At 41.6% G+C, this 13,701-nt stretch overlaps 1 protein-coding gene across 2 annotated transcripts in view; it reads right to left on the bottom strand.

The window, feature by feature from the left end:
- Positions 1-592: 592 nt before the first annotated feature.
- The window catches only part of olfm2a (olfactomedin 2a), a 59,754-nt gene continuing 46,645 nt past the window's right edge, over positions 593-13,701 (bottom strand). For both annotated transcript variants that reach the window (XM_084743940.1, XM_084743939.1), the window contains exons 3-6: positions 9,217-9,372; positions 7,161-7,380; positions 6,040-6,146; positions 593-1,741 (exon numbers count right to left, since the gene is read on the bottom strand). In XM_084743940.1, the coding sequence (XP_084600066.1) occupies positions 1,067-1,741; positions 6,040-6,146; positions 7,161-7,380; positions 9,217-9,372 (1,158 nt within the window). In that variant the 3' untranslated portion in view covers positions 593-1,066. The remainder of the gene's footprint in view (positions 1,742-6,039; positions 6,147-7,160; positions 7,381-9,216; positions 9,373-13,701) is intronic.

Below are 13,701 nucleotides of genomic sequence, written 5' to 3' on the forward strand. Positions count from 1 at the left end.
GCTCTTAGAATTCCTTTTACATTTTGCGTCTCCTTCCCTGTTTGTGTTTTGCGACCCTTCGCTCCACCACCTGCTCCTTTTTACCAAATGTTTTGCTTTCACTTTCAATTCACCTTGGAGAAATGGAATGTAAGCCGAGGCTGCTGCAGTTAAATTTAACACTGTTTGAGTATATGGAAGAAGGCCGTTTTATTACACCGCACCCTGTGCCCTGGCTTTTTTAGATGAAAAGAATTGGATGAAATGTTTTCCGAGATATGGTTTAATGCAGCCCGAGAGACTGCCTTGTCAGTATTCACATGCTGTCACCTCATTATTTTATGATTCAGCCATGGTAGCAATATACTCAGTAACAGCAAGATAGATACAATTATTCCAGGATGGAGTTTAATTATTTTGAAATTTAGCATATTCAAATTTTAAGAATTTTTATATTTCATGCTAAAAAACAGCTTCAATTTTATTCCAAACACATTTTCTATATTTCTTTGCGCATCAGCGAGTTTTTAGTGAATAACAAGGAATAAACACTTGCATGTCCCCATCACTGACGAAGAAATAAAACAGACATTAATTATAACTTAAAAAAAAAAAATGTTACACTTTTTTTTCTTTTGAGAAGTGCCCACTATGGGAGTACACACATCCAAGTTTGAAGCCATGTTTTTACAACAACACAGAGTTTCTCCTTTATTGTTCACCCCTCCAAAATACAGTGAAGGTCTACTTTAAATGAAAGTGACAATGAAATACAAAGTCATAAATGGTAAAGATTGATATTTATTTCTCATCACAAATAAAAAGAACCATGCTTACTCATCACAGAAAGAAAAAAGAAGCGCTCAGTCTTTGTATCTTTACCGACGTCGCTGTCGGAGTGTTTTTTGAGAATGTGAATAATAGCACTCTATGAAGATTGAAATTCTTTAAAAAAATCCAAGCCTATGCCCAAACATTGAAGCCCCCAACCCACACCTCCCACAATCTGTCCCCACCTCCACCCAGCTCATGTGTCCCTCCCCGAACAACGATCACAGCATTATTTGAGTGGGTCAGTCTGAGGATCTCAGTCCTCAGAAGTCTTAATAACCTGGAACAGTGTGACATTATAGAGCACCTGGTGTCCGTTGTTCCAGGTGTACAGGACTCTCTCCCTGGGATTGTAGTCCATCATGGAGATGTGGGAGTATTGATTGTGGAAGGGGATGTCCGTGTACTCATAGCTTGATGTGTTGGTGTAGTAGGCAAAGTAGATTTTGGCACCAGCCAGGTGGGAGTTGGTGACGTAAAGTGTGCCACAGATCATGAAAGACTCTCCAGCACTGCGCTTGGGAAAGCCTGTGTCCCACGTCTGCAGCACTTCAAGACTCTGAGGCTCCAGGCGGCTGATGACAATGTTCCCAGCATTGGGGATGGTGGTGTAAACGGCCCACAGGCCATTCTCATCCGCCATGAGGTCGATGTCGGAGGAGCCACCCCAGGAGTAAGGAAAGGTGTTGTTATAGCCAGCCCCACTCAGGCTGCGCTGCACCAGCACGCTTCGAGAACGGAAGTGGTATTTGATGATGATGTTGCTCTGGTACTTGTTGTAGTACAGTGAGCCGTTGTAGACCACATGGCCGGTGCCTGCCCAGGGGTGAGGCAGCAAGTGCTGCACAAAGTTCTGGCCCTTCATGAAATCATTCATTGTGTGGTATTCCAGGACACGCCGTCCCTTGAAGTAACCATCCATAGACCATACCTGTAGAGAGAAGAAAAGTGAATCCCTTTGGGAAGAGGGGACAAACTAAAGACGAAAAGGCAACACATTCTCTTGTCACTACTCGTCACATATCACAGATGTGTCACTGCACCTCGGCGTCTGATGCTGAAGCAAAATGTATGCTTTAACTGGTATCTGCTGCAGCTAGAAAGCCATTTTTAGCATGCAATTACACTGCAATGAAACTGCCTTTTAAAGTTGGATTAGATTCAGGTTCAGATACTTTATCGTCCATTATATTCACATAAAAGAGAAATTTGTCTTTGGCACTGGCATATGGGGAGAACACACACCATACACAACAACGCAATCAATAAATAATTCCACATTAGACAAATAACATCTTAAAGAGATAAAACCTTAATGTGACTGAGTGGCAGTGATAAAAGTGATGAGTGGATCCTTCTTCCACTGACATGTAAGCCGTCATAAACATCACAACAATACATACGCAACAGTGAAACAAATGCACATTAAATCAGGGCAGAAGTTTCATGGAGCCTATTTAAGTCACAGCTGATGGAATAGAGGATTTCTTGGGCACTGGGACTTTCAGTCTGCACCCTGGTGGCAGCAACTGAAATACGGAGTTGAGTGAATGGGTGGGGTAATTTGAGATTTGGATTGCCTTAATGGTTGTGGAAGGAGTGAATAAGTCCTTAGAGACCATGGGCAAGATGGGTTGGCTGATATTAAAGCTCTTCATTTTCCTGAGAAGAGCGTGGCACTGTCTTGCTTTCTTGTAGATGTATTCAGTGTTGTCCTAGAAGGTGAGTTCACTGTCTATTATTGTTCCCAAACATTTGAAGCCTTAAGGCTGTCAAATGGCTGCAGTTTGGTCAGGTTTAGACACTAAAGCTACTTGATTAGGTCTAGGATAAGACCATGTTTGGAGATGCAATAACTACGTTATATTATGAACCCTGGTCTCATATTATGAACTCTGGTCTCCTGGGTGAAAGCACTCTGTTTCTTCGAGCCATCCATCCACCCCACCTCCTCCATGTGCTGAATTTTCTCTCTCTTCATAGTACGTCAGCAGCCTGGAGGGGGTCTTATACAGCTGCGGTTGGGTTTACACTGCATCGTTTCCAGCTGCGAATGGGTACCGTCTGTGTTTGTATGAGTCGCCGGGGCGTGGTAACAAATGATCAGTATATGAGGAGTTGGGAGTGCGACTGGGCTGAACGAGAAGATGGAGAGGTTACAGGAAAATATTGTTTTGCTATACTTGACACACCTCTCTGCAAGAGCACTGTGATTCATCTTTCATTATAGCCAGTGGCGATGCCCTGAGCAAAGTAAGCATGTTGTGTGTCTCTACTTGTTTGAGTGTAAGTGCATGCCGTCATGCAGTTGTGCATACTTGAATGTGTGTGAAAAACTATTGATCTCTTCTGTATGTGGGAGTGAAGATGTTGCCTGTACTTTGCAGTCAACCACTGCTTGTGCTCCCTGCCCTTTCCAGTCCACATTTACAGAAAATCAATCCATTTAGCAGCTCTATCTTTTTCCTCAAGCACTCTCACCGGATCTCTCCACTGACATGGCCCCTCTCTGGCTGCGTCTCCCATCTCATTCCCTCAATGCTTCTACAGAGGCACAGTTCAGCTTTTAATTGATTCAATTAAACTGCAGTTGGCTTAGATGTTTATTTTATCCTTAACATATCAAGGCGAGCTTTGCTAAGATGTAGCTGTAGTTCTTTTGATGATCCACCCATCGTTTATCTCCTCTTCTTCTTGCCTCCTTCCCAAGTGTGGAATAGGCACTTTTCTCCAATAAAAATCCCAATAGGAGGAGAGGAAAAGTATGGGAGGAGTCGGGGCTGATGAGGTACAGCAGCTGAATTATGGAGAAGCGGAGATTATGGAGCATTAAGCATTGTTTCTCCTCTGCCTACTAAATGACTCCCTAGAGCTGAGCAGGAGACAGGAGCTGAGCCAGGCCAAAGCTCGAGCACATTTACACCAGGCTTTTTTTTTTTCTTCTGTTTGGCTCCTCGGTGACAATGATGTTTCCTGAAAATGATTATCATGTTCGGTGCGGGTGTTGATGTGATATTCTTGATGTAACTGGCTATTAATACTGTACAGTCAGCGATGTGATCTCAGCAAGTCAGGTGATTAAAGCCAACGATCACAGCACTCAGTCAGAGAAATTGACCTTTTCTGTTGGTAATATCTCTTTAGCCTGTTATGACTGGGGCTGGGGATGAAAAAGGCCACTGTCATATCTCCTCTTAAACTTCATCAGTTTCCATTCCCCCCCACAGACGGCTAATAATCCACTCTTCCACTTCTCCACCACTACTTTCCCCATTCACCCGGCCACACCGTTGACTCCTTAGTTACTGTACGTCTGTCATGTTTTCCGTTCTCACATTTACAGTCATAACAGAGGCAGATTTAACATTGAAACTGACAGTCATTTTTGCAGCATGAGGTCTTCTCTTTCTCAGAGAAGTAAACAAAAGCAGCTTCTCATTTGTGGCCGTGACAACTGTAGTGGTAATGTGGTAATGTCTAGTGGTAATGTGCAACTTCTTTAATGTTTTCATGTGACATGTCAAAATGAGACTAATAAGAGGCTCTTAAATATGTAAAATTACTTAATGGCTGTGTACATTTGAAGCTAAAGTCTCATGTTAAAATATGACACATATTTGTTAGCTGTATGAACAATGAAAGTCTGTGCAAACAAATAATAAACATCTGTTCTGAGTTTGGCACATGGCAGAAACAGAAACATTTTAACCACCCAGACAAAAATCACCAATGCGTGTAAAATTAGGTCTCAAAATTATAAAGAAATGAGCAGGTTTGTGCATTCTGAAACACCGGGGGTGTTTAAGGATGCTCCATATAGCAGCTTTATGGAACTTGTACAGACGTGTCTGAGCAACCAGAGCCAGAGGACAGTGACCTACATTTCACTGGAGAATCAATTTATTCCTCTCAATCTGCAACAGGATGGTCATTTTTTCTTTTCATGGTTGGGTTGTCGGAACTGAAGTGGGCAGTAACTACTAGGCTGGTTGGGACCAAAAGAGTCGCTCAAGGTAGGGTAGGGAGGGTGATGTCGTTTGTGATAGTGTTCGGGGACATATGACTCCAGTGCATCGTCAAACCATATCTCAGGTTCACCCAAAAAATCCTCCACAATTCAGCATAATTTGTTCAGAGGAAAATCTCCTCCAAATTTCCTTCACACAGATTTAATGCTGGAAAAAGAAGCACATGGATTAGATTAAGTGCAGCGGACCCTGAGACGGTCAACCAGCCAAAGCACCCGGACTGTGATCGCCCCGGGAAGAGAGCCGGGATAAAAGTTGAGCTAACCAGAGTCAAAAAGAGATGTGTCATCATCGGCTCACTTTGATTAATGTGCATCAGCCCACATCCTCCTCCTTAAACTACCCACAAAACAAATTCCAATTTTAACCCCTGAAAATAAGTTTGGCTGGAGGTTAGTTAGATAATCAGGTGGACATTCTAACATTAGCAGCGTAGGTTAAAGCAGATAAAATCAAAGTTTAATGCATTCCTCACATGTTTGCTATTGTGTGTTAGATTTTTGAAAAACTACAAAAAAGGTGCCACCCTCCAAACTCATGAGACACCGAGTATCACTCTTCTTAGAGACCAGTGCACACCATTTCAGAGAAATGCAAAACATGCAGTGCCTAGTTACAGTTGCTGATCTATGATTGGACTCTTGCAGTAGGGAAGAAGGATCAATTTTTCTTCCTTGTCTTCCTTCCTTGTGTTTTTTCCCATTTGCTGCTTACCATGTGTCTGCCTGTATGAGACCACATGTCATTTCTAATCAGCTGAAGCCATTGCTATATCATCTGGGTCCAGAGCATCTTCGTACACTCCTGGTAATTACCCAGGTGATTTAGAAAACTTTACCCCAAACAACTCATTCATTTCTCCACTGATGATGAAGTGATTAATCAGCTGGAGTTGCAGTGACAGGGGGAGACACAGAGGAGGGAAAGGGATGCTATCCATCAGTGACTCAGCTTTGCATCCCCATTTCTTTCTCCGTCTCTCCTCCTTCAGAGTGCAGAAGAAGTCCTACTCAGGCAAAACAGTCAATCAGTCACTGAAGTATCATGACAGCGTTGCTGTGAGGGATATTTTTTCTATTGAGCAGCTGACAGAGTTCGGCTTGTTTTTGACAATGACTTTGGTTGTTTGTTAAACTATGGCAGCAAGTAGCAGGGATTAAATCTTCTAGTACCAGCATGAGCATAGTAGCAAAGGACTTACTCTGTTGTCTGAGCTGGGGATCATTGTATCTGTCATCCAGGAGCCGAACCTTGACCCTGATGCACGTACTGTGATGGGATTACTGACGCCAGTCAATTTCCCACATCCTGGAAACCAAAGAGGAAAGAGAGTTAAGGCTGCATACAGATATTTGCATTTATGGAGATAAACGTATTAATGGAAATCTTTCTTTTGTTGTTTGTAATTTTACTTGGGGTGCAAACAGTGAATCCACATATCTATTAAAATCAATTTGGGTTTAACTTTCAATTATGTTAACTACTGAGTAACAAAAGATATGAGCTGAAAGGTTAAATATTAACATTTCTAGAACTTAAATGATATCCAGATAGATTTCATAGCATATTTACTATTCACACCAATGGCTACACTTTTTCCCACAATGATCTGTTTTTGTAATTGAACATCTTCACTCAGCACATTGTGTTGTTTTTTTTAATTTGTGATCCAGGCTACAAAAACGGATAAAATGATTTGATTTATCTTGTAATGTATTTAATATTCTTGTTGTATGTTTTGTTTTGTCATTTTAAAAAGATGTTTGTTTCCATTATTGTCTTAGTTTCATTTTCTCTGCATTAGTATACCTGGTTTTGGAAAGCACTTAGTAAAATATGGAAATAAATATATCAGTGAGTAATTATTACTTCTAATTTATCATCATCTCTGCGGGGAAGTAATGAGCTTTATGCAAAAACTTATGGAAGCCAATGGAAGACAATACCAAAACACTGATGACCTAAAGGCTAAATTCTAACTAGTCTTTTTCTGTTAAGTCATCAGTTTATCTATGTGGGATTTTGTAAAATCATCAGTTTAAGCTAACACATTACACGAGAACATGATCAATTATTCATTCAGGCTTTCTAGGCCAATTTTTCTTAATTTATGCAGATAATTCGCGCTCTGAGCAGAGTGGAAATGTTGACCATGTACAACAGAGTTTTGACCACTGATGATCTTAATTAATCACTGTTTTCTTTCTGCGCTGCTGCTGCTGCTGTTTAACTTCTAAGTGCCACAGTGGTGTTTCATAATGAATATCAAATTTAGCGTTCAGTGATTCTGCACACACCCACACCTATCTGCATGTCTCATACCTAGTTTCTGCATGCAGGAGTGGAGCCTCGTCTCCAGCAGCAGGACTCTCTGGCGCAGCTCCTCATAATCATAGGCCCCCATCTCTTCTTGGATGGCCATCAGCACCAAGGACAGATTCCTCACCTCCTCCCGAAGACGAAGGATCATCTTGGCATCCGCCTTGTATTGTTCAAGCACTGGCAGCAGGGGGAGCAGCTGGGTCACCTTGTCTTTCAACTCCTAAGGTAATCATCGCAGAGAAAGACACATGGAATAGCAAAGGGGGTGGTGGCGGAGAGGATTAAACCCCCTGTGGCAATATCGGACAGGGGATGAAGTCGGCCATGCTGCTCAGTAGAGGGGATTGTGTGCAGAGGAGCTAGCCCCTCAATCTTCAGTTGTTGCCTCTGGTTCGTAGATCATCTCTCAGTCAGGGGCTCATATTAAAGCTGGGTGCTGGTTCATCTGTTTACCCCTTTGTGCATGGATTTATCATAAGATTCATAGCAGAGCTGTGCCACAGTATAATTCACTGAGATTACATGTATTCCTGACATTTCTGGTATGCACAAATTGGATTTCTCTTTCTTTGGCTATCCCTTAGAATACATTACACATCACTTTCTAGCAAAACATTTAGGTTCTTTACAATTAAACATTTTCTCAGTTGCTTCTTTTTTTGCACTGTACTGATCAAGCTTCTGCCCACTTGTTTGGCTTGTAAATAGAGATTTTTTTTTTTTAATTCACAATCCCTTGTGGTGGATTAGAAAGTCACTGAATTTACACATTATTTTAAGTCTACGTCTGTGAACTTTCGAAAAAGGTTTGAGTGATTAAATTTCACCTACAGTCAGCAGCATGGTACAGCTAGGTGTAAACTTGGTCTCTGACTCATCATGTGTTTAGAAGTGAAAAGAACAATGTGTCCTTAGGTAGGAGTGCAGGAAGCAGCAGGAGAGCCAGGCTGCCTGCTTGGAAAGTAGAAGGCTCAAGAGAGAAATAGGTGTATCAATAAAGTGTGGCCGCCACAGGAGGGGCTGTTTCCTCCTTGTTAAGGTTTATCGTAAATCTGGTGATGGAGCAGCTCTCAGCCCTGTGGCGCCACATCATAAATCTCATTTTCCCCTTTTCAAGCTGCGAAAATTCGGTCTCGTTAATCTCCCGCGCTTTGCCATTGGCAACTTTGAGCTGCACGCATTCATCAGCCAACCTGCTCTGGTCAAATCCTGCTTTTTTTGAAATAGTTTTTTTCTCTTTATTGGACTGCAGATTTCCATTCAGATAAATCCTGGCATATAATGCTTACTATTCTGCATATTTTAGTCATCTGAGGCTTAACTGATGAATTGGCTAATTTCACAAACATCTTCATTAACTCCATTGGACTCGACTTTCATAAAACACACTGAAAGCAAAACACAGCCATTCATGCTTGTCCCAGTGCTGAGGCAGGGTCCCAGCGGTAAAGCACACTTAGCATTTATCAAGGCATCTTTTAATCAAACTATTTTATGGTCCATCTAATATCTGTAAGAGTGTGAGAAATGTGGAGAAAGCCTGGGAAAGACAGCCGCTGACAGGAAGACAAAAAGGCCCGCTGATAATGGCAGCTGAGCCATAGCTTGTAGAGAGATAAGGTAGAGATAAATGTGAATATATGTGGCTGCTATCTAAGAGCAGACACCAGAATGTTAAGTATATAGAGTATGAAGAGAGTCTGAGTGAGCAGAGACAGGAAAGGATGTAAAGAGAGGAATACAGAAAAGAACACTCCTCTGCTAGGTCCAGGAGTTTAATAATTCAGGAGCATGTGAATTTGTTCAAATTTCCTCTGCGCATGACTCAATGACTCAGAGATAGTTTTGGAATTGAATTTGTGTACCTATGCCTATGCGGCAGTCTATTGAGAGTCATACAAAATTTTATTGTCTGTGAAGAGCGAAAGAGATTGCAATGCATCTGGCAAAGTTTGTGTGCACACACGGAGAGCAGTGCCACATCTAATAGTATCTGCATTCACTCGACAATAACACACACGCGCCACTGTGCAAGAGGTGACAGACAGCCAATTACCTGAAAGCCCTTTGGATTGAGACTGCGGGGATTTTCCGAGGCCACCTTCAGCTTTCCATCCACCACTTTCATTAGGCTCTCTGTGTTCCTAACATACTGGAGATCTCTGTACGTCCGCAGGTCCAGCACCTCCATTGACTGGCTAATGTTCTGAACCTGTCACACACACACACATACAAACACACACCATCAAAATCCGAGGACACACAAAAACACAGAAGATTTTTTTGTGTTAATGTTGAAGGAATAGATCGGATATTTTACTCTCATTACCCAGTTCCTCATCAGAATTGCAGATGCAGCTTGCAAATAGATCTGAACCGATTGGTTGATTATTTTGATGATCAGTTAATTGTTTTTGTAAGTAATTTTTGGCCAAACTGGCAACAATTCTCAGATTTGAATGGGTTTTCTTTGTCTTTTATGAATGTAAAATAATTCTCTTAGAGTTCAAGGATTATCAGTTGAACAAAAAAAAGACACCATGGATTTAAAATTTAGATGGACATTTTTTATTATTTGCTGACAGAAAATAATCTGTAGATTAATTGATAATGAAAATAGTTGTTAGTTCCATTCATTGCAAGTGAAAAATATCCGAAAAGAAAATTGTAATATATTTATGTGCAGTTGTTATACATTGCTCCTTTACTGTCTTCTCAGATTTGCTCTAACAGACTGGTTTAGCATCGTGTTAGCCTGACTGACAGTTGTGGAGTTGTCCCCCTTTATTTGCACTGAACTCTAAATAAAAAGCCTGAGCACTGCACCCAGTTTGAGGAAAAAGATGGGTGAGTGTAACACTATAACCTAACCACAATTTATGCCATAGTGCATGAGTTTAAAGAGAGGGCAGCCATAAAAAATCTGAACGATTGCTTTCAAGTGTGGAGTTCAACGCTAAGACACGGCTCAGTCATATAAAAAAAAAAAATCTGCTGACAAATGACTAAAAGAAAAAAGTAAGACACAAACATCAGATGAAAGGTGAGAATCTTCAAAGAGCAGCACAGAATTTATCAGGATAATATATACAGATACACAAGACATTCACAATTTATGCGATAAAAGTCAACAGGTATCCAGTTAGGTTATAAATATCATATCTCCCCTAGCTATCTCAACAGAAGGTTAGCAGGTCTATAGTACCAGTATGACAGTGTACATAAGTTAATGGGTACATATAAACCATGATGCAAACAGAATAAATCTCACAGAGGAGCAAACATGCTGTCAAGTAGGTGTTTATTGGATCTCACTTCTCAGAGGAATCAGTTTTGCACTATGTTTAATTTTCACTAGGTACTCAGCTTGCTCACTCTTTGACAGCCCACTCTGCTGCTGCATAACCAGCCTACTGTTTCATACACCCCCTCATCTCCTGCACGTTGTCCTGAACTGGCCAGAAATCCTCTGAACACCGACAAATGTTACAGGGCTGCGCTGCTTATAGGAAGCTCACGTGTACATATGTCCAGCTACCCACAAAAACAGACACCCACCCACACAGGCACGCGCCGCTGAAACTCCACAAGACACACACACACACACACACAAGATATTTATTTAAATCGCTCCCAACAAAAACAAAAACAGTCCCAACTCTCAAAGGTCACAGTTTGGCATAAAGTCTGTTTTGCACCAAATGCCTTGCTTGCCTACTCTTTGACAGCCCACTCATTTACTTCGTGTCCAGCCTACTGTTTTTCCACCCAGCTCATCTCCCACATGCTTCATGAACTGGCCTGGGAATATTTGATTAGAAATATATTTTCTTAACCAATTAAAGGAGCAATATGTAGCCACTGCGCATGCAAAAATGAGTCCAATAGTGAGTTGGGGGCCATAGATTGGAATGACAGTAATCCGGTTTAATATAAAATCTATGGTTGAATTGAGTTGTTTCCCCCCGCCTCCTCCTCGCCAGACACAGCACAGACAGGCAGGCTTCACCAGCGCCATAGGATTGCAGGATGTACCCAAGATCATAAATTGACAGTAACAATTTACAAGGCTGAGGAAATCGATCCACCGTAAGTTGATCACCTGCTTACAGTCAATTGTCTGTCAATGTAAAGTTAAGTCAGATATTTTGAAAGCCCATTGCTCTGAAAATACACGCTCTGGATGATGAGTTAAGTGACTTCCTGTCTCAATGCCTGCCAAACTCCATTAACATTTTGCCTAATTTAACAGTTAAAAACCTAGACTCCTTCTAAAAGATTATTAATGATTTCTTACTACTCGTAAACAGACATTTGGCAAAAATTCAGTATTAATTCAAAGTCTGATAAATGAAATGGGCATACAGGTCAGAATGGAAATTACAAAAAGGGACACCACAGCTGTAGCGTTCATGTCAGGTGAAGTGACTATTTCAGCTTAATATGTTTCCTTGATCTCTGAAGACGCATCGTGGTCATTTTCTGATTTAATTACAGTAAATTTATTACAGATTCCTTCCTAAAAACTGGTTTGACACCAGTACAGATGGAATTTTTGGAGCAATGCCTAACAATAAACTGTTCCACCAGCCTGGCCTCGAAACAAAAGCAGTGTCACCGTCCTCCTGGCCTGTAATGTCAGCTGGGACTGAGCTGTGGTGTGTGATCCGCGCGCACACACTTCACGCTCTCTCCTGGCCACATCAGATGCTCCCCACCCTCACACACCCCACAATTCAATCAGTCACAGGTGCATCTGCCTCATGTCCAGTGTAATGACTCACGCTGTGCCAAATCCCGAAGTGTGTTTGTGCGAATGCGTGCCTGACCGTGCCCTCCTATCTCATTTTAGCTCATCTCAACTCAGACAGTCAGACGGAGAGGTCAGAGGCAGATGAGGTGTTCAAAAGTCTGCGCCAAGAGCGTGCTCACACCGCCGTCCTTCAGGGTCAACTCCACTTTGGACGGCATTTTGTCTGTCTTAGCAGAAAGCTGAATAGAGGCTTTTGCACCAGGCTGCTTTACATTCTTTGAACAGAGGGCAGTTTTGACATTGTTAGTGTAACCTTGGCTTTCTGTGTCAGGGAGAGCCTTTGTGGGTCTGGTCAGCTCAAATAATTCCCCCACATGCTCTGGGTTCAAATGAGGATGTCTTAGTAGACAGTTATGTGCACATACACACAGACTCGCACGGGGTCTTTTAAGCTTTCACTTGTGTGTAGCTCAAACAGCTCTGACCCCGGGTGTCCTCATTAGGCTGGGCTGTGGACTGTATTTGACAGGAGCGCTTGGCTCTGATAACTGCTGTCTTACAAGCACAGTGCATGTACACAGAGTAAACACAACAACATAAACACCCGTACTGTGCAATACAGCCTAATACAGCAAGTAAATAATACATTTGTGAAGGTTAGAATATGCAGATTTTTGGGTTTAACTTAATTTTCACCCCTTTTTTCAGTCTAAGTGAAGAATGTTGCACACCTTGCAGTGTTAACAGCTCATAAATTCTTTCCTGTTGCAATATGTTAAAAGAAAAAATAGTAGAGAGTACTAACGGGCACCCCATTATGTCCCTCAAAATAAGTAGAAGAATCTTTCCACATAAAAATGTGTTTTTGTTATGTTTATGTCCCCTAAAATATCTGACCTTCATTGCCTCGTATCTGCAAAGTCTGTCACTAGAGAGAGAACTTTCACATTCTCATCACTTCTCTAAAATCTGAGATTTAAATTTACCCCGGGAAAGCTAGATTTGGTACTTCAGAAATTCTAAAGCCAATCACTTACAAATATTCAAATGCAGGCAAAGAAACCTGAAAGCTCCAGAGCAGAGAAAACGCTGACATTTGTGACTCCCGTGAGACACAGGATTCCTCTGGGATTCCCAAGGGATGGGAGTCAATTTCACCATTTATCACGGGACAGGGTTGGGATAGCAGAAAAGCCAACTGGAGCATGAAAACAGTATGTTTTTAATTATTATGTTTACATTGTTATGCCTCCAACACTGGCGACGGCTGTGGCCAGAGGCATCATGTTTTCAGTTCTCTGTCTCCTCTGTAAAAACAGCCTCTGAGTGAAAACATGAAGCATGTTTCTCACAGTAAATTATTCACTGAAATCATACTTGCCAACAGAGTGACAACTTCCATTTAGCTAAAAGAATACACTTAATTCCTTCCTTATTAAATCTCCTCAAAATTTAGATTGATTATATGAGTCTGGACAGACATGCAAGGAAAGTAGATGAGATCAAGAGGTGGTGATGAAAAGCTGCAGTCAAGCTGGACAGTTCCAGCAGCCCTCAGATAATATAGAGGAAGTGACATCCTGTTAGATCATGTGAAGGCTACCTGTAGTCTGCAGACTACATTTGAATAGTTATAACTGAGGAAATAAAGCGTGCAATCTTGATCACTGTTGAAGTTGATGCTGAGACCCTCCTACTGGTCCATGATCCTTTGTTCTTAATGTCCGCCTTTTAAAGCATTTTGCAACTGCTCGTTTTTCTAAGTGATATATGAATGATCTGGATTAT

This window comes from Lutjanus erythropterus, chromosome 19 (genome assembly GCF_056507025.1).
Source record: "Lutjanus erythropterus isolate fLutEry1 chromosome 19, fLutEry1.hap2, whole genome shotgun sequence".
Lineage (NCBI taxonomy): Eukaryota > Metazoa > Chordata > Actinopteri > Lutjaniformes > Lutjanidae > Lutjanus > Lutjanus erythropterus.